Here is a 24,882-nt window from a genome sequence, read left to right as displayed (position 1 = left end):
TCTTCTGCTGTTGTAGCCTATCCGCCTCAAGGTTGTGCGTGTTGTGGCTTCACAAATGCTTTGCTGCATACCTCGGTTGTAACGAGTGGTTATTTCAGTCAAAGTTGCTCTTCTATCAGCTTGAATCAGTCGGCCCATTCTCCTCTGACCTCTAGCATCAACAAGGCATTTTCGCCCACAGGACTGCCGCATACTGGATGTTTTTCCCTTTTCACACCATTCTTTGTAAACCCTAGAAATGGTTGTGCATGAAAATCCCAGTAACTGAGCAAATTGTGAAATACTCAGACCGGCCCGTCTGGCACCAACAACCATGCCACGCTCAAAATTGCTTAAATCACCTTTCTTTCCCATTCTGACATTCAGTTTGGAGTTCAGGAGATTGTCTTGACCAGGACCACACCCCTAAATGCATTGAAGCAACTGCCATGTGATTGGTTGATTAGATAATTGCATTAATGAGAAATTGAACAGGTGTTCCTAATAATCCTTTAGGTGAGTGTATATATAATGCATGCATGCATACATAGTAGGGGTGGAACGGTACATGTATTCGTATTGAACCGAATCGGTACGGGCGTAATAAATAAAACTCGCGTGCAAATTAATTAATGTAATGCGGAACTACTGTTAGATATGCGGGTTCTTTAAGAACACCTAATCTGTAGCCTCGCCTTAAGATAGGTTTGTTTATACTTTCGCCTGCCTCCGCAGTGCGAGCCTCCGCTGACCCAAATGGACAAGGCATTTCTACTTCGCGCTCGCCGGTGTACTATTCTTTGAAACGACAGGGTGCGACTCAGTGTAACTGTCATCTAAACCATCAGGAATCAGCGGTGAGAAGTAAGGTACACTCGTGAATGTTTATTTTAGTACAACAACACTTTAGTACACCAAAACCACACTTCAAAATAATCGTGTAAAGCAGTGAACCAGATTATTCCTTGTGACATTAGAAAAAAAATGGATATGAGAACGTAACCTACAACTAAATTAACGTTATCTTACATCATTTCTAAACATTTTTATTTAGTTTTGTGAACCTTTTTATAAAACATGGCCATTTATTTTATTTAAAGGCTGATGTCTGCTATTGTAGGCTCATTTTGTTAATGTAAGCAACTAATTTAGACGCAAGAACTGGGTACCGGTGCTGTGAGATGTACATGCTCGGCCAGATTCGGCTCGAAGTCGTGCGTCTTCGGATGCGGAGCCGCGCGCGTTAAAAAGCCGTGCACTGCACACCGCCAGGCGAAATATGGCCTTGCGCACCCAACGCGCACGACCGCCCACACTGCAATGACGACATTTTTGCCACGCGCACCCTTGCGCTCGTGCGTCCGCACATAAATAAGAGATGCTTTATTTTCAGTTTTATAGCTGATTGTCTTATTTTGTTTACATCGTACTTTACACACTTCAGGGCAGGCTGTTGCAGCTAGCTCAGGGGAGAGACTGTATGACACTAGGTGGTACAGCCTGAGACATGCACAATAAAAAAAAATTGCCTTCTGCATTTTTGTTTTGCTTTTCCCTCCATTGTACCGAACTCGTACCGAACCGTGATGTCTGAACCGAGGTGTGAACCGAACCGTGACATCTGTGTACCGTTCCACCCCTAATACATACATACATACATATACATATACATATACATATACATATACATATACATATACATATACATATACATATACACATACACATACACATACATACATACATACATATATATATTCATATACATGCATACATGCACACACACACACTTATGATTACATCAGGTTTTGATAGAGACGTTGACTATATGCATTTACTGGACCTGCTTGAATCAGTTTTTCTTTTAGCATGATTTTACCTAGATGGCCGCCACATGGACCGACTTAAAGGATCTTTGCCTGTAGTCAGAAGGTGTTATTTTTTAAGTCTAGTGCAAATATACAAATGCTTTTTTGTGTTACTTTTGTAACATAAATGCAAAAGTTAAATACTTTTTTCAAGAGGTGTTTTGCTTAGGTTCCAAAGGATTTTTTCTTTTCTTTAATTTGATGTTTGAATTTTGTATGGGAGCTTGTTTCCACCATGGAATAAAAAAATATAAAAGATCATTTTGACTCTTTTTCTCTAAATTGCGAGTTAGAATTGTGAGATAAAAAGTCGCAATTACCTTTTTTATGTCTTATTCAGTGGCAGAAACAAGCTTCCATAGTTTTGAGAACATCTGTACATTTCTCAGAAACCAGTAAACATCCTGCTGAAATCTCTTTTCAGAGATAATGAGAAATGAGAAACTATGAGAAATAATTTCTCTTAGAATAACACAGTAAAAAGAAATATTTTTTTGTTGCAGCTCGGTCTGTGGTCAGTAAATGAGTGTAATTGCTCCAAAGGTGTTTGCGCTGGTGTGTAATTGCGGTGCGGTCCAGCTGTTTGCTGCTGGAATAATTTCAATCTGTGATTCAGGTCATATATGCACTCAGTTATTGCAGCCCTCTGCTTCTGCTTAGTCAAGTCACCTTTATTTATAAAATAAACATAAATAAAAAATAAGATTAAACTAACAAAATATAAATGATTATAAATTATATTTAAATATAAATGTTAATAAATTAATACATTTAATTTAAATTAATTAAAATAAATACATTTGATTTAAATAATTAAAACTAATGCATTTTATAAAACTAAATAAATAAAACTTGATTTAAATAATACATAAAATTAATAAATTAAAATTAATTTGAAGAAAAAACTACATTTAATTCTAATTATCTAAATGTAATATTTAATTTAAATAATTAAAATTACAAAAATACATTTGATAAAACTTACTAACTAAATAAATAAATTGATTAAAATGAATAAATAACAAATAAATACATTTGATAAATACAGTACTACAGTGATAACCAAACTAAATATTTTAAACATTTATAATATAATTTTTTCGCAGTATAATGAGGTGTTTATACTTAATGTATAGCTGGCTTTTATATTTTAGGATGGTGGTCCCTCACACATGGATGATCATATTTGGGGGTCAGTGGCATCTAAAAGTTTGACAAACCCTGCATTGGAGTTTGAGTGTTGGCTCAGTTCAGTCCGGACACTGTAATCACAGCCAGACTTTGGCCTAAGAGCGATCCACGCTCTATATATTTCTGTTCATTTGCACTTCAGTCACCGTGGAGTCAATGCAGTGGGTGGAGACGTGTTGTTGCGTCCCGGATGATAGGAACCCCCTCATTTATTTCCCTCCGCCACTCCTCCTTTCATTCGAACGCTTTACATCACTTAACCCAGTCAGCGAGCACAATCACGCATTGTTAGCGCCTCCTTTGTTTTTCCAAACCCATTTCGGCCGTTCCAGTTGTGATTTGCATCGAAACTGGAGGGGAAATGTGAATTGGTTTATCAAAGGAAGGAAAGCGAAAAAACAAAAGGGAGATGAAATATGACAACTGGAGGGAGCCGCTACGTGACGACTGCAATTTGCACCTTGGTGCTACATATACAGGTACTGTGTGTGTTATAGAAAATTAGATGCACAAACCCACACTCTGCAATCCACTCTTTATGTGTGTAAGTACAAGCGCCCGTGCTGATCCATCCAGCCGGGCTCGGCAGTTGCCATGGCAACCCACGTCCGAGCGAGGCACGCTACCTTGCCAGCGTGGCCTATAGCCGGAGCCAGATTTCCTGTTTTCACAAAAGCCCTGTGGGAACGTTTAGCCCGCCAATTGTGTGACGCCTGTGGACGGCACTCACTCGTCCTCAATCTCCTGCCTCCATCTTTATTTCCCACAATTCTTTGACCACCCAGACCCAAAGACCCTTCCCCAGCCCCCTCTTAACCTCGTCTTTCCCAGTGGGATAATGACCACCTGTGATGTGAGAGAGGGGGCAGGGGAGGAAGCGCAGTGCTTTTCAGGATATTTTGTTATGAAATGGCTTATATAAAGCCAAAGCACTTTATTCTGTTTCATCTTCCCATGCAGCTGTTAGGGAGGGTTTCTTTCTAGTGCTAGTTAGTTTTGGATGTGAATGTGGGCATTCATTAAACATTTGAAACTCTTTTGTGTTTTATTGCTCAACCTAGATATGCGTGTCCTCAAGTTACCAGGAAGTGCATTATCAAAGGACGACTGTGTCCTCGCTCACTGTTTTTATGAAGAGTTGGATAGGTTTTGAGGGAGTAGATGCAGGGCTCAACAATAAGGAACATTTGGTGATTTTTATGCCCTGCAAAATTTGGGTTGGTTTTCTGTTATGTATTCCTCTGTGTTGTTGTGGTTTCTGCTGATGTGTCACCAAGATAATGTTATCTAGCTAACATGTTTTGTTGATTTTGCATAAATGTCTCGTGATAGTCTTGGAAGCATTAGTCAGAATGTGCTGAAAGCAAGACAATCAGTAATGTTTTGCAATAAAAATATAAATTTGTATTTGAAAAAAATAAGTTTTATAATTTAGTTACTTTACACATATATATATATACATTTTATATATATACATAAGCAATCTTATTATAAAATAAATATGTAATTATTTGGTAACACTTTACAATAAGGTTCATTAGTATTCGTATTAACTAACATTACCTAACAATGAGCAATACATTTGTTACAGTATCTATTCATCTTTGTTTGTTGATTGTTCATGTTAGTTTCCAGGTCATTAACTGATGTTAATACAACCTTAGATTTGAATAATGTATTATGAAATGTTGAAATTAATATTAACTAAGATTAATAAATGCTGAAGAAGTATTGTTCATTCTTAGTTCATGTTAACTAATGTTAACTAATTAACCTTATTGTAAAGTTTTGCCAATTATTTTAATTAGGATTGAATTTTTAGCTTTAGTCTCATTTTGTTCAGATTTCAATATGCATTTCTGAGTGTATATACATTATTTCTTTAATGAATCCGCGTCACCCCAAAAGCTTGATTTTATCCATTAGGAGTTGTTGTTTTTTTTTTTAAAGTGGGCTTTCCATACAGAACGGAGCCCAGTGATTGGATGGGAGGGTTGGGAAAAGGTTAGTGATGTCATTGAAAATGAAAGACATTGTCGAGGTGGACCATATTATTACCATGTTATTAATTTTTGTTTGAAAGATTTTTTTTTTACCTCTCTTATAACGTGCACAAATGAATCCAGGCCAGAAACTTGTATTAAGAAATTAAATATGGTCATTTTTTTTCATTTCAGTTTGACTATTGTGCACAGTCTCATGATTTGATGCTGTTTCGCCCGAGCTGAAAGTCCAGCCCAGACTCCCATTGATGGTGAAATACTCACTTCATCAGGGTGTCACCATTTGGCCGTGCTGTGTTTTTCAGCCCACGCTCAAATTAAAGCTGAGTGAATTGATGGGCCTTAAACCCCTGACACAGCATATTGCATATTTCAGGCGAGACTTGCAGATTCGTTTGCAGTATTTACAGCGCATTTCAGCTGCAGTGGAGCGCTGCGCCTCCTCCATCAGCTCTAGTTTGCATCTTTCCCTTCCAGCGCACTAAAAACACTCCCACACCGCACACCCGTCGGCAGCGATATTAGATTTAGGGAGTTAAAATGCATCCATACTGCAAAGAAACTGCATTAACGCGTTTTAAATGACCCATGATAATTTGTATGGTTTCATATCCATGCAATTGTTCTGCCAGAGAAAAGCGGACTGTATAATTTAGCCCCTGCAAACGCTTCAGATGTTTTCTCCTCCCGGGGCCCTTGCGAGAGCGAGGGGAGCGAAACGAGATCATACTGAGCGATGCAGCTCCAGGTGTGGTGTGCTTGGACTGTCGAGTGCTCTCTGAAGGCGATTTGAAGCGTGCCTCCAGAGGGAAAGACGTGATTAGGATGGCGTATTGCGCAGGCTTTCCGTGCGGGATGGTGGCAAATGAGAGACAGCGTGAGGTGGGAAAACTTGCCCTGCCGGAAGTATCCGCAAACGCTCTCACAGTGTCTCTCGTGGGGCGATTGGCCTTTCGTCATGTACGCCGCGCTCGAGTCCACAGGTGTCGCCCGCTTCTGTTTCTCGGCGGGATGTGACTGTTTAATTGAGAATGTCATTAGGGCCTCTGTCTGATAGGCTTTTTCAGGGTCAGGTTAATGACTAATTGAGAAGCGGCATGAACGAGTCGGGTGTTCAATGGCCCTAGAGGATTAATTGTGTGTGTTGAAGTGAAAGAGTGGATTTGTGACATATTGACCACTCAGATTTCCACGGCGCCGTCTTCTTTCACAATGAGAGAGTCTCTATGAGAGTTTAAGTCTGACCCGGGGCTCGTTCAAGATGTTCCCAAGGACAATGATGTGATTTATAGGCAAAGTATTCGAAGAATTGAGAGAATTAATGACTTGAGCCAGAGGTTCAGTTGAGGACAAAGAGTTTAGGTCACTGCTGAAGATGAAGTAGTTCTAGTTCCCACTTCTTGTGTTTGTGGGTGGTTTGGGGTAGTGGTTGAAAAATCTAGATCTTGTTTGGTTGTTGAGTCATTGGATAATCCTCTCCAACTTTCCCTTTTCTACTGACTGCAAGTACCAGTTTCGTGCGTTTCTAGTATGCCTAGTAAGACCTTGGCTGTGTTTGAAATCGCCCCCTATACCCATAAATAGGGCACTATTTGAGGGAACAGCCATTTGTAGTGGTGTCAGAAGCCATAGTGGGCATTATCAAGTGCACTCATTCAATCCCATAATGCACCACAATAACAAGTGTACAACCGATGTACTAGAGAATACCCATAATGCACTGTGACGGTCACACCAGCGTCTGACTAGAAGATGAGGCCCGCAGCTGAATCATACATCCATCCATTTCCCAAACCGCTGGTTTAATGTGGCTTCAGCGTAATATCATGCAGGTGTAAATTATTTTTTTAATTGATAATTCAATAGTTTAATTAAGGTTTATTCCTGCTAGTTTCCAAGACTGAGTTCAAGATAAATATTTTCATTACTACTGGAGCTGCCAGTTTCAAATAATTTTTAATTAAGCATAACTATGCAAAAGTGATGTCAGTGTCTGAATTTGCTCACTCCTTTTAATTCACGCCTTCAAGTGGACTATATTAGTCTATTATACCTAATATACCCACTGATGTCTGAAAAAATACAGAGAAAATCACTTTTGTAGCTTTAACAAAGATTAATTATATTTAATTTATACTGTAACAACTATGCAGATGAATAGCATATGAATAACATCATATTTATTTAATAAATAAATAAATAAATGTTTTGAGATGTTATTTCCATCAAGAGGTGCATACATTTTTGGTCAAATCTTGTATTAACAATGCAAGAGTCCAGCACTCACAAAGTCTCCTCCAGCACATCCCAAACACTTTCAATGAGTTTAAGTTCTTGTGCCAATTCATGTGTGAAAATGATTCTTCATGCTTTTCACAACCATTCTTTCACAATTTGAGCCTAATGTTTCTTGACATTGGCATCCTGGAATATGGCCATGATGTGTCTTCCTACATGATTGTGTAAGAAATGAAAAGCTACACACTCCATCAATTAGGGTTAGAAAAACTGTTGCCAAACATATTAGATGCTAGAAACATAATAATCAGTGCAATAATGATCATAGAGTCTTAAGCTTTTGCCTATTTCAATCCAAACATCGCCTATTTTTGGCCGGGCAGTGTCTATACAGTTTGTGTGTATGTATGTATGTATGTATATATATATATATATATATACAAACTTTTACATTAGATGACAGCACTATTTTAAATATGTATTTATTTAATGCATATAATATATAAATGTATATAAAATATAATGTTACATCAAAGCCAGCTTGTGATTGCATTAAAACACTGAATTAATATACTTTGTACTTTTAAACTAAAACTAGGAATAAGACTATAAAGCATAGTCAGTCAACATAATTAGTTACATTGTGGTCTGTCTCTCAAGTGAGAAGAAACTCGGGTCGAGTTCACAGATTACTTGTTTCATTTGCTCGGAACACATCTCTCATGTAACACTCTTTTGTTTTTCTCCTCTGTAGGTGTTCGTCATGTGTTAGCAGCCCTTTCCCCTGCAACTGGTGTAAATATCGTCACATCTGCACTAATAACGTAGCCGAGTGTTCTTTCCAGGAAGGTCGAGTGAGCGGCGCAGAGGTAAGAAACAAACCGGACCAGCTAACCACATTATTTTTAACCAGAGTTATTTGGTATTTTGTTGTGAAGAATTCAAACACATAATGAAAACCAAATAACTTAATTAGTCAGACATTAAGAATTAAGATAAGGCACACAAATATAATTACTTATAATATAATATAATATTATATTATATAATATTATATAATAATATATAAATTATTTAAAATACAGTATGTATATATATATATATATCCTAGATTAAAAAACAATGTTTAACACACACACACACATATATAATTATTTATTTTTAATATAATAATAATAATAATAATAATATATACATTATTTAAAATATATACCCTAGATAAAAAACGTTTAGCACAGTTGAAATGTTAATCATTACTGTTTGTTTTCAAATCTTGATGTTTTATATTTAAGATTATTTATTAAAAAATATATTTAAGTTGTTAAAAATAACAAAAAACAGCAGTCCGTTAAACTCTTCGCATTCTCTTCCCACCATAAAATTGAAAATCAGTTCTAATCTAGTAATCTGAATTGCCTTTTTAATTATCAATCAGTTAGTGCTGAACAAGTACTTGACTACTCGATTTCTCATGCGCGTTCCTAGTCTGAACGGTTCCAGTCTCGAGGGTTTGATCTGCAGCGGTGCCACGTGGCATAATCAGATTCAGCTGTATTATGAGTTCATTTATGATTCAGTGTGGCTCAGATGACTCACTGTTTCTCTTTCTCAAATGAAAGATTGATTCAGATGTTCAGAACGGCTCATCTGTTCTCAGTTTCCTTTGCTGTGATGTTCCCTCGAGGGTTGGCATTCTTTTAAACAGAGTATACAAGCTTTTGTGCCCTGCTCTCTGGAGGAACAGGAAGTGAGGACAACAGAACCACGTATGTGTCCATCTCAAATTCATACACACATTTAAAGGAGTAGGTCTCCTAAAAATGTAAAATTCTGTCCTTTGCTCACCATCATGATGTTCCAAACCCATATGCTGGTAGTTTTTATGTGGCATACAGAATAAATGGCAACTTTAGGGTTTGAAACAACATGAGGGTGAGTAAATAATGACAGATTTTCCTGTTTGGATACGCTGTTCCTTTGACATCCAACAAGCCCCTCAGGCCTTAACGAACCCAACCTGGACCTGTTTCTCTCACAAGTGTCCATCTGTATGTGTAGATCACACAATCTGTTCTTTCACTCATTATCTGTGAAACACTGGGAACTTTCTTACACACTTTTTAGTCTAGTTTGACACTTGCTTGAAATTTCAAGCCAAGACATTTTCCCTTGACGTGTGTTTACACTGGACGATAAAAGGAAGAATTGTTGCAAATGTCATTGACTTGGAATAGAAATCCAGTTTTCACAAGCTGTTATTTAGGAGGACACATACCACTGAGTGTTCATTAGTGATGGTGTGCTATTCGTTTTTGAAGCATTTTGAATTAATTTTTTTTTTTATTATTATTATTATTATAAAAATGTATTATGCTTGATGAAATATTCAAAATATTCCGTTAGACTTCCATTGAAGGAGAGACTCAAATCACATATAGAGACCAACATACCATAAGCCACTTACAAATTCATTTGTGGGGATAAATTTTCCAAAATCTGTATGATAGAAATTTTGGGTTTATTTTATTGTTTAATTACACAGCGTTCCAAATTATTATGCAAATTATATTTTACACTGATTTTCCTAAATAGTTGATGCAAATGACGGTCAGTATAAGTAAAGTCACCAACCGTTAGGGCAGGGGTCTCCAACCTTTTTTCATTTGAGAGCTACTTTTTAAAAATGAAAGTGGCCGAGAGCTACTCATGTAATACAATACTTAAATACCTTAAATAATGTCTCATAACTCTCATATTAACAACTATCCAAACTGTTTTAGACCTAAAATAGTTTTTGTAGGCCTATATATGTCACCCTTAAATGTCAGAGAAAATAACAGAATCAGAGATAAAAAAAAAAAATATATAGAAAATTGTACTTTGCATATTATACTGTAAAAAACACATAATTAGTTGATTTTAGTTGATCATAACTAGAGATGAAATGGCATGACAATTTTATTTCATGATTATAGAGACCAAAATGATCATGGTTATCACAGAATCCTGTTCAAAAAGTACTAATACTACACAATGAAATCATTCACCAAGTTTTATGTCAAAAACCAGCAAATAACAAATAAACTTAGCATCAATATGCACTTTTTGTTTACATAAACATTAAAATAATAACATTAAAAATGATGGCCAGATGTTAAAGGAGTTTCTTGCAACATGTTATCTACTAACAGTTACAAGTTCAAATAAAGTTTTGACAAAAAAGTTTTTATAAAAAGATAAACCTTGCATATTTCAGCCTTTAAATCAGTTTTATAAAAATAATGAGTCAAAAAAGATAAATTACTGACATTCACAATGCACATTAGCTTATCTTTTATTATTAATAGTAAAATTCGGTCCGATTTTCCCGTGGCGTCTGTCGTTGCTATGCAACCAAGCCCTGCGCTCTCCACAACGACAAAAAAAAATTAGTGGCTAATGGATTTCCACCACCGAAAAACGCTTGCTGTAGCTCTGTACAAGATTTATTTACGGAGAAGAAAAAAACACATGCGTACTGTTTGGGTGCAATCCCATTCTTCATGTTGACTCGCTGCGCCTGGAAAAATGAGCGCGTCGCTTCAATTATTTGAAATAACGAACTTGAGCGCGCAAAAGACGCAATATGTGAACAGCGCTTGGCGAGCTACCTCCAATCAGGCCACGAGCTACTGGTAGCTCGCGAGCGACGTGTTGGAGACCCCTGCGTTAGGGTATAAGTCGAATTTCATTGAACAAACCACCCAACGAAAACGGGTATTTTTTTCTAAAATAAAAAACTCAAAATGCACTGTTCCAAATCAATATGCACAACAGAGTTTGAAAACATTTTATGTTGTAAAGAACAGAAAATGGTAATTTGTTGAATTTGCAGCATTAGGAGGTCATATTTACTGAAATCAAAAGCTATTTCAATCAAACACATCTTAACAGGGCAAGTTACATGCCAACATAGGACCCCTTCTTTGATATCACCTTCACAATTCTTGCATCCATTGAACTTGTGAGTTTATGGAGAGTTTCTGCTTGAATTTCTTTGCAGGATGTCAGAATAGCCTCCCAGAGCTGCTGTTTTGATGCGAACTGCCTCCCACCCTCATAGATCTTTTGCTTGAGGACGCTCCAAACTTTCTCAATAGGGTTGAGGTCAGGGGAGGATGGGGGGATGAGTTTCTCTCCTTTTATGCCCATAGCAGCCAATAACACAGAGGTATTCTTTGCAGCATGAGATGGTGCATTGTCATGCATGATGATTTTGCTACGGAAGGCACTGTTCTTCTTTTTGTACTATGGAAGAAAGTGGCCAGATACTTGGTCGAGGTCATTTAGGGACCCTAAAGGGGCCTACCAGCTTTCTCCCCATGATTCCGGCCCAGAACATGACTCCGCCACTTCTTTGCTGATGTCGCAGCCTTATTGGGACATGGTGGCCATCCACCAACCATCCACTACTCCATCCATCTGGACCATCCAGGGTTGCATGGCACTCATCAGTAAACAAGACTGTTTGAAAATTAGTCTTCATGTATTTCTGGGCCCACTGCAACCGTTTCTGCTTGTAAGCATTGGTTAGGGGTGGCCGAATAGTAGGTTTATGCACCTACACCTTGAGGTTCGCGGGACTCCAGAGGCACCAGCACTTTCAAATACCTGTTTGCTGCTTTGTAATGGTATTTTATCAGCTGCTCTCTTAATCCGATGAATTTGTCTGGCAGTAACCTTCCTCATTATGCCTCTATCTGCACGAACCCGTCTGTGCTCTGAATCAGCCACAAATCTTTTCACAGTACGATGATCACGCTTAAGTTTTCGTGAAATATCTAATGTTTTCATACCTTGTCCAAGGCGTTGCACTATTTGACGCTTTTCCGCAGCAGAGAGATCTTTTTTCTTTCCCATAATGCTTGAAACCTGTGGCCTGCTTAATAATGTGGAACATCCTTAAGTAGTTTTCCTTTAATTGAGCTCACCTGGCAAACTAATTATCACAGGTGTCTGAGATTGATTTCGGTGATCCAAAGAGCCCGGAGACACAATACCATCAATGAGTTTGATTTGAAAAACTAAAACTTAATTCCAATTTGCATAATCATTTGGAATGCATGTATTATTATTTTTTTTATTATCCTGATATTAGTTGGTGAAACGCATTTTGTTTTTGCTAATTGTTTTTGCAATATTCAAATTTTTCACACAAATGAAATTCTCAACTTGGATGCCATAGCTAATGTACACTAAAACTTCTTAATATATCGTATAATGTACACATAATTCACCCAGGATTCACATTTGCAGATGTCATTCGCAAAACTATGCGGTTTGGCTGAAGGTATTTTGACTCTTTTTGGGCTCAGTAAAACATAAGTAACCCTCAAATCCCCCTAGTAACCATTTAGAAAATTGTGTCATGTGCAGATGATTTTCTGCAGAAGTGTTAGAATAGAGTGCATATTTCCATTCTGCAAAGCCGATTTGAGTCAATCAGAGTTTCATCCCGTTGATTTTATAATTCTCCTTTTTGCGCAGCGGTATGATGGATGCATGAGTGTTTTCAGGGGTATCTACAATGTAATTCCTTCCAGAATTTCAGGTGCTAATGAGTATCGAGCCAAATAACTTGGCCAACTTTTTTGTTGGTGCCTTTTGTTTGTGGTTACTGATGTTTGAAATGGGCCCAAGTGTTTAATGTCTGGGTTGGTGTCGTGCTTCCAGCCAAGATTCTGTTGCGGTGAGGGAAAATAATAGTCTTAGCACCGATTTGGCCCAATCTGTGAATAGATTTACATCTTGTATTCCCGCCCCTTCCTTTTTCCTCTCTCCTTTACTCCATTTCTTTCTCTCCTTTTGCTTTTCATTTCTTGTCTGAGCACATTATTACACACTTGACTGAGCTGTAGGCCGCTGCCTTCAGAGGTTGAGAAGTTACTGCTGCCTCTCTGTTTTACTGCACTCGATGACCGAGGAGTGAAAGGAAAACAGCATACGTGAGACTCCAGCTGCTTGGATACCAGATTCTGAGGGCATTTGCTTTATTTATATCTCTCTTGCATTTCTTTGCATCATGATTACAGAGTAAAACCACAGCGACAGGAACAAAGTGGCCCAGCTAACTAACTCTGTAGCTTTAGATGAGACGAGATGCGGATTTGAATCCAAGTGTGAATCGGCCGTCTATTCCACCGCTTATAGACTGGTTTCAGCCACAGCTCGCTCCCCAGTCCACCCAGTTTAGGGAACATTTATGGAACTGATGCTGTAGTTATGACGTCGTCATTGTTGTGATGTCACAGCCGTGAGTGAAGGTGAGAGTTTGGGCCAGATGAGCCTCAGAAGCAACGTATTAGAGATAAGGCATTTGTTATTTTCATGTTTTGGCTAATAACTGAAAAAAATGGTCAAATTTACAAATCAAACAAAAATTTTTTAAATAAAAATATATAACAGATATACCATGCCCTGTCAACATTTTCACTGGCTCCACCGCAAAAATTATTCCAGTTTATTTTAGCTGCACATTTTAAATGCGTCAAAATATATATTTGTATACAGTAATATGATATAATGTAATATAGTTCTGTTAAATACAAAACTACATATAATGTATTAGGGTTTATAGCTAGAAATTATCCATCTACTGTATCTATCCATCTTTCCATCTATCTATCTATCTCCTACATGGAGTTGCATTATAGATGGAAAATGGATTGATACAGTAGATGGAAAGATGGATAGATAGATAGATGGATGGATGGATGGATGGAAAGATACAATAGATGGAAAGATGATAGATACAGTGGATGGATGGATGGATGGATGGATGGATGGATGGATGGATGGATGGATGGATGGAAGATAAAAATAAGATGCAGTGAAAGTGTAGAATGCGACTCCAATAAAGTGCTTAATCTGTTTGGTCAGATGTGACAAATCAGGTTAGAAGCTTCTATAAGCGTCTCCAGACATATTAATATTTCATTTGGTCAGTGCCATTTTTTTTATGCCGTCATAACAGCCGTAGAAGCTGCCAGGCAACTAAGTGTTTTCATACCTGTGATTCTGACATTACAGTTTTTCAATTAGAGAAATTTTTAACTATACGCACGGCTCAGAGAAACAAGGCTAATTGGATCTGTAACCAGGCCGTGTGGATAATGAGGCTTAATGATAGCCAGATGAAAGATTGAAAATGATTTGATATTTGATTTGGACTTTATATAAGCACGACGGGACAGACACCCATACGATTAACACCTGCCTGATTTCAGAAAGAGACGCACAGGCACACAGGGGAGGAGCCAACAAGAAAAGAGGAAAATCCTCCCGTCTTCAGTTGCAGAAGGGGGTGCCGTGCGCCCCTCGGCTTTTGGCGCATTTTAATTTTACACTTAACTGAACATCAAAGAGATGCCTTATCAGTGTTTATCAGAGGCAGCCAGCAGCGCTGAGATATGCCCATCTCTCTCTGTCTCTCTCTCTCGGTTTGTCTGTCTTCCCCTCCAGCACTATGCCTGACAATCTTCTTATCACCCCCCTCGCTCTCGCTCTCGTTCAAAAAAAGAGTTAGTCAGCGAAAAGTGGTGAGTCATCCAGTGTTGATACTGGAGGGGAGAGTGCCAGTGACAGCAGTTCAGAGAGCGTCCCGTCCCGTCAGGAGAAATGCCAGCGCTGGTCACTCTCATGTTCACACGCTCCATCAGAAACGTTTACTTCATTGTGTGCGCAAACACACAAAACCTATAGTGAGCTACTTATGGTATTAATATATGTGTATTTTATTGTCTTTTTGTTTTATATGTATTGTAAAAGTTTTATAATATATTTTTTATTTATTATTCAATTAATTATTCAATTTAAAAATGTCAGTACCGACTTGGTTCTGATTCTTTTGACAACCCAAATAGAGTATGTTTAGCGCATTAAGTGTAGTTTTTTTTTTTAAATACTCTGTTTATTATTAAATTTAAAGGTACATTGCGCAAGTCTCTGAGTTTTTGCAGAACTATGCCCCCTTTTGGCGACACGCGAAACTGCAACCAGAGTTGTGCACGCGGTTACGTGGAGTTTGCGTTGGGGTTTGGGATGAACTAGAAGCCGGTCTCTTTGAATCCATCTTCTACTTTTGCCAAAGTCACTTGAGTTGTCTTCGCTGATGCGGATAATGGCGGCGAATACACAAACCTGCCAGACATAGCCAGGTGAGCGTGAACGCGCATGACGTCACGCCCAGTTGATTCCGTCCCGAATCCCTCTTATTTATTTTACTGTACAGGATTATAGAGGCAATCGCAGAGATCATAGAAGGGCTCATTCAGCCCATCTGGCAATTGTTTAAGCATGTATGGGTTAGAAAAACGGGTATTTTTAACATGAAAAGTTGCTTAATGCACCTTTAACTCGTTTTTTATTTTTCCGGATGGATTTTTTGTTGTTGCAGTGCATTCTGGGATTGCACTCTCTGCAAAGGCTATATTACCCCTTTTCCACCAACACGGTTCCAGTGCGGGTTGCCGTTCTTTGTCCGTTCTTGAACCGCTCCGCACATTTCCACTGCAGAAAAGAGCGTTCCAGGCCGGAAAGATCGGTTCAACTCCAGTCCCAGAACGCAAACCAAAAGGAGGATATGTGATGATTTTGGCTACAAGGTGTCTTAGAAGGCAACATAATTATAGTCTGCAGCTCACGAGATTTTAGAACAGAGCAACTTTTGAATCATTGAATTCCCATTGTCATTTTAGGATATTCAGGCCAATTTTGGACCGGATGCAAGCGATAAACAAGCTCACTGTCATTTAGTTAGCCGGGGGAGAAATCCGTGTTGGCGTGGGCCGAGAGCATATGTGGGCTCTTTCAGTGATTACCACACTGGCTTATTTTTACGTTCACAATGCTCAGGCGTTCTTTTGCTCTGATCAGTGTGTGAGTCAGTGATCCAGGCCCTTAAGCACACGGTGTGTGTGTGTGTGTGTGTGTGTGTGTGTGTGTGAGAGGGAGAGAGAGAGAGAGAGAGAGAGAGAGAGAGAGAGAGAGAGAGAGAGAGAGAGAGAGAGTCTCAGTGAAGTGGATCTTCTCCCAGTGTAAGCTCTGCCCCGATGCCTTGGCCCAGGCTTTGAGAGGTGCTTCAAAAACCCTGACATAAAAACACTCTTCACACTGTAAACAGGGCGAGTGTAACGGGGTCTCTCCAGCTCCCAGCAGCACTCATACGCCCTGGGCCTAATCCACTGAACAGCAGCCGGCTTCTCTAGCTCTCTCTCCACTGCAGTGTTTTACAAGAAGAGTATTGCTACATCTGTTTGAGGGTCCTCCAAAGTCATATTGATTAGGACTCTTTCAATCTGAGCTCGGGTCCAAATTAAATGGAAAAACTCTGGGATTGTGTGCACTAAATATAGAAAGCACAAGAATCAGGGTTCACTTTTTGTGATTAAGTTTGTGGTCATTAAGATTTTTTATTATTTGAAAGAAATTACTACTTTTATTCAGCAAGGATGCATTAAAGGAGAACTCCGGTCAATTTTAACATTGAGCTCATTTTTTTGTAAATTTGGAGTGCTGTCAATACAGAGAACAACGACAAAAATCAGTGTTGCCTACACCGAGTTATTCTATTTTTAAAATTTGCACCCTGTTGACTTCAATGGGGCAAGTTTTAAACCAGCTTTTAGCCTCTTAACATCCTTGATGTGTCATTACAAGTGCCCAGCCGTATGAGTGATTCCTTCAGAGTGAACACGGTGAATCTGACTGCAGTAGATGTGAAAGATATGTATAAAAATGATGTTATTTAAGCCAGCGCACATACCTGTGTTTACATCCTGTTTTCGGTTGAAGTCCAAAGTAATCGATTGCCGAGTTCACGCGCGTGATCATAGGTAACTAAACCTATGCGCGTGAACTCTGCAATCGACTACTTTGGACTTCAACCGAAAACAGGATGTAAATACAGGTATTTGCGCTGGCTTAAATAACATCATTTTTATACATATCTTTCACATCTACTGCAGTCAGATTCACTCGTGTTCACTGAAGGAATCACTCACATTTTCTGTGCACTTGTAATGACACATCAAGGATGTTAAGAGGCTAAAAGCAGGTTTAAAACTTGCCCCATTGAAGTCAACAGGGTGCAAATTTTAAAAATAGAATAACTCGGTTAAGGCAACACAGATTTTTGTCGTTGTTCTCTGTATTGACAGCACTCCAAATGTACAAAAAAATGAGCTCAATGTTAAAATTGACCAGAGTTCTCCTTTAAATTGACAGTGAAAGTGACAGTAAATACATTTAAATGTTACAAAATATTTCTGTTCAAAATGAATGCTGTTCTTTTTAATTTTCTGTATGTCAAAGGATCCTGAAAAAAGTATCATATTTTCTTTGAAAAATGTTAAGCTGCACAACTGTTTTCAGCATTGATAATAATAAGAAATGTTTGAGCAGAAAATCAGCCTGAAGGATCATGTGAGACTGATGTCTGGAGAAATCCAGCTTTGAATAAATTACATTTTTAAATGTATTAATATAGAAAACAGTTTTTTTAAATTGTAATAATATTTCACAGTTTGTACTGTATTTTTGATCAAATAAATGCAGCCTTAGTGAGCAGAAGGCTTCTTTCAAAAACATAACCCACCGACCCCAAACTTTTTAATGTTAGTGTATGTATCGTTTTAACTGGTTTCAAACATTTCAGTAACTAAACAGATGCTGAGCAAAGTCAAGTTTTCCTGAGGAAGTTACTATAGCAACAGTATGCTGCTCGAAATTGTGTTTTGTTTAAAATACATTTAAGATAATTCGTTAACTGTGCTAAAGGTCCCACAAGACTTGTTTCCTCAACGATTTGCCTCAAAGTATTGACAAAAACTAGATCCTTTTGAAAGTCACTAAATAATTTGCACATTAGTTGCAGTGTATGTGCGAAAAGATAAAAATAAATAGAGAAATAGTGGTTAAACGAGTGGGTAAGAATGATGATCATTTACATATCAGAGTGCAAATTTTAGCAGCTTTAAATGTTGAAGCATTGTAGAACAGGTCAGGGGACAGATAATTACTACATGGAGAACAACAATAGACTAAATCAGTGCAGAGATTACAGCGTGACAAATATAAACAGAGATGCGTAAACATTCCTGCAGATGTTGTGCTGTAGTCAAGAATAAGTCTGAATTTGGTATTATTGATTATACTACGGGGCTGTTGAATGCTTGAATCTGACTGGTTGAAGGACTTTCTACGGTGTGCAATTATTTTCAAGGAAATGCACGTCTAAAGTAGTTCCAGCAGGTCTTGACCGCATTACATGTCCATATCACTTCGCCAAATGATTTCAGTTATTTCAAAGGTCCTTACAGCCTGCAACACAATAAAACCAAAACCAAAACCCAAACGACACTGACCAAGCAAATAAAGATATTAAACAATAGATTAAAACCGACCAATTATTTCTCTCTCTCTCTCTCTCTCTCTCTCTAAAAACTGCATTACTCTGCTATCAATGGCTCAAGCCTCCGTTACTAGCTCTAAAATTACGTTTTGGAATTCGTTATTGAGGCATTGGATGAGATGCGTGAGAAATTAGTCCTACACACAAGAGGGCAAAAACAGGACAAATATCTTGAAGTACATCTGAACAATGTCTTGAGGTGTGGCAACCGTAGCATAAGTGGAATAATTATTGAAATAACACCCCCCCACCCCCACCCCCCGTCATGTTAAACGGGTCTGGTTTGCAACAATTTCACGGTTTAATTTTTTGTTTTTAGTTCAATTAGATGCAAACTACTGCTTAAAATATTATCATGAAGCGAAATGGCTTAAAGTGAAATAAAATGGTTATCTTTAAAATGTTTACTATCTAACAAAACCAAGAAAATAACTAAAAATAACTTCACATAAAGTTAAAATGGTAGAAAAAAACCCCATAACTGCAGTCTGTGACTGGCATTCTTACTGCCGACATGTTTAAATTCGTCGTCTTTTCATTTACACACATTCTTTGACCTTCACTTTGCCAATTAAACCGACTGTAAGTGTGTCCTTTCTGGATTGGACCGGTTTTGAATGCAACTCTGTGTTCTAATAAGGGTCTCATCCTTCTCATCTGTATTGAAATGCGTTTGATTATATCAGTATACCGCGCGTAGATGTCCTCCTACACAACGGCGCGTGTCTCTTTTCGGGGTTGATGAGGCTTCAGCGTGTTTGTTATGCGTATGGTAGGTGACCTCTGGGAATGGATGGACCGCGGACCCCTAATTATGGCCCGCACTCACGCCCCTCATTCCTCAGCATCTGGAATAAAGCATTTTTAAGTCTCCCTCTTATTGTGTGGTCTCTAAGATGGATATGTTTTTGATTTTTGGGATCGAGCAAGAGTAAAACTGTCTGTTTTAAGGGAGAGATTTCGAGTTAAATGTAATGTTCCTCTGAGGATTTTGGATGCTAGTTTTGGAGTATAAAACTTTACGCGTAGTGTTCATTCTGGCAGTATATATAGATGTGTAGCGTTGAAACAGCTGATGTAGGAGATTTATCAGTGTGAGCAGCTCTAAGTCTCTTTCTGTTTTGCCGTCATAGCATACAACACCACTGCAGATCTGCATTGCTGTTTAATTTGTATATATATATGCTTGTGTGACGTGTGAATAAAAAATTGAATAACAAAATAATAAATTGTTTAGGTAATCAGAGAGTTATGACAGTTTGAATGCGCAAAACTACTCGTATTAGTAAAAGTCCAGTATTTGGCTTCCATTATAGTGGGTTTATAAATGTTGGTAACATTATTTGATAGTTTATGATAATGTATATTCACAATATTGGAAATGTCAAAACATACTTGAATGTGAATTACTGATCTGTAAAGCAGTATGACATAGAGTTATTAGGCTATAGACGTTATTCAGTGTTGCTGTGTCATGATCTGAGAGTGACGTTGATTGACAGCGTGGCTGCTGTGCCGTAATATCGTTCTCCCTCCGTAACATTTATCATTACAGGAAGCTTAATTAGCTTATGTATGTATTTAACCTTAAAGAGCAGCACTGCAGGGACACGATTCGCCAAGAGTAATGGCCACGAAGATCTCGCACACATTTTCAAACTGGCCTCATTCCCAACGGGACCCCGGCGTCTCCCCCCCTTTTTCTCTCACATAACGTTAAATTTTTTCCTCTTTCTCACTTTGATGCTCTGCCTCTCCATTTTTTTCTCTCTTCGTTTGTGCTCTCCAAGTGTCACTTCTCCTTCTGTCCCTTCTCAATCTGTTTTCTTGTTCCCACAATGCATTCTTTCACTCTCTCACACTCCTGCTCTCTCCCAAATCTCTCCTCCTCTTCTCCAGCCTCGTCTCGTCTCGGTGGGGCGACTCTTTCATTAAGGAGCTGTGGGCTGAGGTAATTAATTGTGGGATGAGTGACAGAGACTCCATAAGCTCAGCAGGAAAGGCTCTGTGTGCTGTGGTCCTTCAAGCCGGACCCTGTAGCCGTACAGGAAGTGACACGGCGGGCGTCTGTCACCAGCCAGCCATTACATAGCGCCGGTCTCGATGCGTCGCTGAAGCACAGCAAACAGGCCTGACTCAGACACTTTCATACAGAGTGCCCTCGTCCTCGCTTCTCATGCCAGCCGCTGGCGATAACGATAAGCTATCTTGTTTTTACATTAGCAAACACTTTACTGCTAAAACAGAGATGCACCTAGATCTTCTGATAAGAGACTTTTAGAGCCGAAGTGGGACCGGCAATCTTATGCTTTCATATTTTAGGGAGTTTGTGCCAAACGATCATCTTTCAGCTTCTACGATAGCAAGTGCTCCATTTATACTTTAAATGGAGGTTTATTCTTTGTGTATCTTATGGATGGTGTTCAATCAATACGAAGATTTTGGCTTGAGTATCATAGCAGTCTTTGGTATCTCAATATCAATGCTAAATCAATATCCTGGGCCTCAAGTAAACAGCCTCAGGCGACAGATGAAATGAAACCTGGGCTGTCAAAAGATTCAAGAATGTGCAATCTCATAATGTTTTGAGATTTATGTATATATTTAGTTTAAATATATAGGCGTACAGTTAGTGTGTGTGATCATTTACAATACCCCACAAACAATATTATATAACAATATTATATTTTGTTAAATCCCTTCTGGAATCAATATATATATATATATATATATATATATATATATATATATATATATATATATATATATATATATATATATATATATATATATATATATATATATATATATATATAATTTTTTTTTTTTTTTTTTTTTTTTTTCTCGATAGGTTTTATGAGTTTATTTGTATAAATTCAGAATTACAGTTATAATTTTAAATTTTAAACCTGTTTTAACAAATCTCATGTGTCAATGCACTGATGATTATATAGACAAAGAACATCACTTCAATATCTGAATTAATGTTCATTTTTATATTTTGAGGGGCATTTTAATATTAGATAGATAGAGATAGATTATTTAAATACTGTTAATAAACAGATTCATTATACTGTTTTTTTTTTTTTTACATATTAAGCAGTTTTTGTTTTAAAATATTTGTATTTGAATTTTCTTTTTGAAAATATGTTCATTTCTACGAACATGATATTTCTAAGAACAGCGGTTTTTTTTTTTTTTTTTTCATGATTTTGGGCATCCTTATTTGACCTTGACCGAAATACCATGGCATTGTTCGATTTACATATTTACGTACCAGAGAACTGATTACCATATTCATATATCATGGTACTTTCTGATTATCATATTTATGTAGTATATTGTTTGATTGCCATTTCTCCAAATCACATTTTTGAATGCGTCTTTCATCACTGCTGTAGAGTAGATGATTAGTTCAGCCTCTGCAACTGACACTTCCATATGGACTATAATTTGTAGTTATTTGTATGTCTTGTCTTTTCAAACACTTTCAGAATATTATCCAGCTCCAATCAACCAATCAGAGCTTTAGAAACTTCAACACACACGCTGCGCCTCAGATTATACAGGCCATTAAAAAAAATCAGCCTTAGCCGAAGAATAAGGTCAAAAAAATATCATGTAACGTTTAATTGGAACAGCTCCCAAGTGATCCGGAGACTGAATTTATTTTTCTCGGCACTGAGGGAAGGGAGCATATTTCATGGATTATGGCTTATGAAGACTGAAAATGGGATTAACAGGGTAGAAGGAATGGAAAAACGGGAGTGAGTGACTGAGCAACTGACTGCTCGGGAAATTATATATGTAAGCAACAATTCGTTTTTTTCCTCTCGCAGACCTGCAGTGAAAGATTGGATTCCTTGTTTGTTCGTGTGTGTGTGTGTGTGTGTGTGTGTGTGTGTGTGTGTGTGTGTGTGTGTGTGTGTGTGTGTGTGTGTGTGTGTGTGTGTGTGTGTGTGTGTGTGTGTGTGTGTGTGTGTGTGTGTGTGTGTGTGTGTGTGTGTGTGTGTGTGTGTGTGTGTGTGTGTGTGTGTGTGTGTGTGTGTGTGTGTGTGAGAGAGAGAGAGAGAGCGTGCTTTTTCTGAATGTGTGGCATGAATTTCTCTCCCTCGTCCGCTCCGGCTTTTTATGTTTCAACGGAGAAAAGTGCTTAGCTGTGTGATAAGCGGGATATGCACAATAAGGTTAATGGAGAGACTGTCAACAGGCAGTAAGCTGCCAGGCCTCTCCTAATGGGGTGCTAATCAGTGCGAGGGAAAAGCCCTACTGGGGAAAACAAGCAGCTGCTCGGATGAAGGGATACAGTTACTGTAGATGCATAAAAACACGGGCGGTGGCATTATGATGTCACACAGAAAGGCACTGAACCTTACTTGAAAGCCGAATGGGGCAATTCGTTGTTTAAATCACTGTAAACGGAAACATAAAGAGATTTTATTTGACGATTTTAGTTTTTTGTAGTGCATGGATACAGCCTCTTGTTTGTTAAAGCGGTACAGTGTTTACCCCATTTAAAGGTGTGCTTTTATGTTTTTTTATAGGTTTGCTGACCTTAAAGCTGCAAATTCATAAAGCAAAAATACTTTTGACCAATAAGAGTTCTTTTAGCTCAATACAACACTGCAAAAAAAAAAGTGCAATAAAAATTTCTACAAAAATCATGTAAGACGAGACTTTTAGCCTGGTTAAAACCAGACCATTGTCAGTAGTAACTGAGTTATGGTCTGGCAAAGCTTCATTAATAACTCATATCCAAAGGGGCGTCACCAACGGACGTCGCTCAAATGCCTCTGGGCGCAACTGGATAGACCTAAAACCAATCAGAGCGATCGTCATCGTGTAAAGCCATATGCTGCGTCCCAATTCGCCTAAGTTACACTACGCCATTAACCCTCAGAGGTCTGAGATCACGCCGGCGTGATCTGCTCGCTTTTTTTCCTTATGAGTTGATTGAGACCCAAAATTCTCTTTTGACTTTGATTTTACAAAACAAGTTTCATACATCAATCGATTCTGTTAAATGTGTATTATTTTTGTGTATACTCACAATAAAAACAAAGTGTTGTGCTTTTTGCCAAATAAAGAAAAATAAACACGAAGCGAGTTCTGCCTTCTCTCTGTCCGTGTAGTCCATTCTGAAACGCGTCCGAAAATGAGCTGTAGCTCAGCGAATACTCAGTCAAACAGGCATTCAGACACACAGGCATGAAGCTTGAATTCTCTTCTTTTTAATGAAGTAATTTCTATAAAAAACAAATATTCTCATCTTGTGAAATCTGTATTAAAAAGAGCGATTCCAGTGGACCTCATTAGAGCTAATTCAAATGTAATGTGACTCCGCCCACGGAGAGCGCGTGCTATTCAAACGCAAATGGCTGAGGTAATCCGCGCAATCCTGTGAACGCCCACTGTATCAGCTCGAGAAAACCAAAACACAAGTTTATTCAGAACATTACTTGTTTACAACGCAGCACTGTGAGGAATAATGAGGAATACGAGCTGAGGAATACTAGTAAGTTTTTCCTTCTCGGGTTTCTGTTTATGAATGAATGAACGGCATAGTTGCGTGCTGTTTACCACAGCAACACTAAAAGATATTTCAAACATTCACAGAGACCTCAAAACAGAAAGTACAAATCCTTTAAAACGAATTTCGTTTTGTATCAATTGTATCTTAATTTTAATAATTTTTTCATTAACAAATTTCCTGGATTTAAAGTAAATATAGGCTAGCAATCACAACATGGTGCTTGAACTGGAGATCATCATGAATCATGAGCCTACTCGCCTCACACGTCTAAAAAATGTGAAATATATTTACAGAAAGCTGGTTCTAAACAAAACCATCCAAAACAAAAAAACTATGTATAATAAATGTGCATTTCTCTGGTGCGTTCACTAACCTACTGCGAAGATCGCGCGTCAAAAGCCTATCGTCAACGAATGATGATTTTTTAGCAAACTGTATTGCTATACTGAGATGAGTAAAAATCGACTGAAATATGTTGAAATAAAATGTAGGCTATTTGTATAAGCAACGTAAACTGCAAATTAACATTTATATGCCCTAATATTTCATGAAAACGTTACAGTCAGGCGAAATATGAAAGACAACATTTTGTTCAGTAGATTTGGGTACAGTTTTTACTGT

General features: G+C 38.0%; 1 protein-coding gene across 1 annotated transcript in view; it reads left to right on the top strand.

The window, feature by feature from the left end:
- Positions 1–24,882, top strand: part of plxna3 (plexin A3) — a 171,217-nt gene that overhangs the window by 95,047 nt on the left and 51,288 nt on the right. Inside the window, exon 9 of the mRNA XM_081349760.1 lies at positions 8,034–8,148. Coding sequence (XP_081205886.1) covers positions 8,034–8,148 — 115 coding nt within the window. The remainder of the gene's footprint in view (positions 1–8,033; positions 8,149–24,882) is intronic.

The sequence above is a fragment of the Scardinius erythrophthalmus genome, assembly GCF_964197995.2.
Source record: "Scardinius erythrophthalmus genome assembly, chromosome: 20".
In the NCBI taxonomy this organism is placed as follows: Eukaryota; Metazoa; Chordata; class Actinopteri; order Cypriniformes; family Leuciscidae; genus Scardinius; species Scardinius erythrophthalmus.
This window is presented reverse-complemented; position numbering and strand designations above follow the sequence as displayed.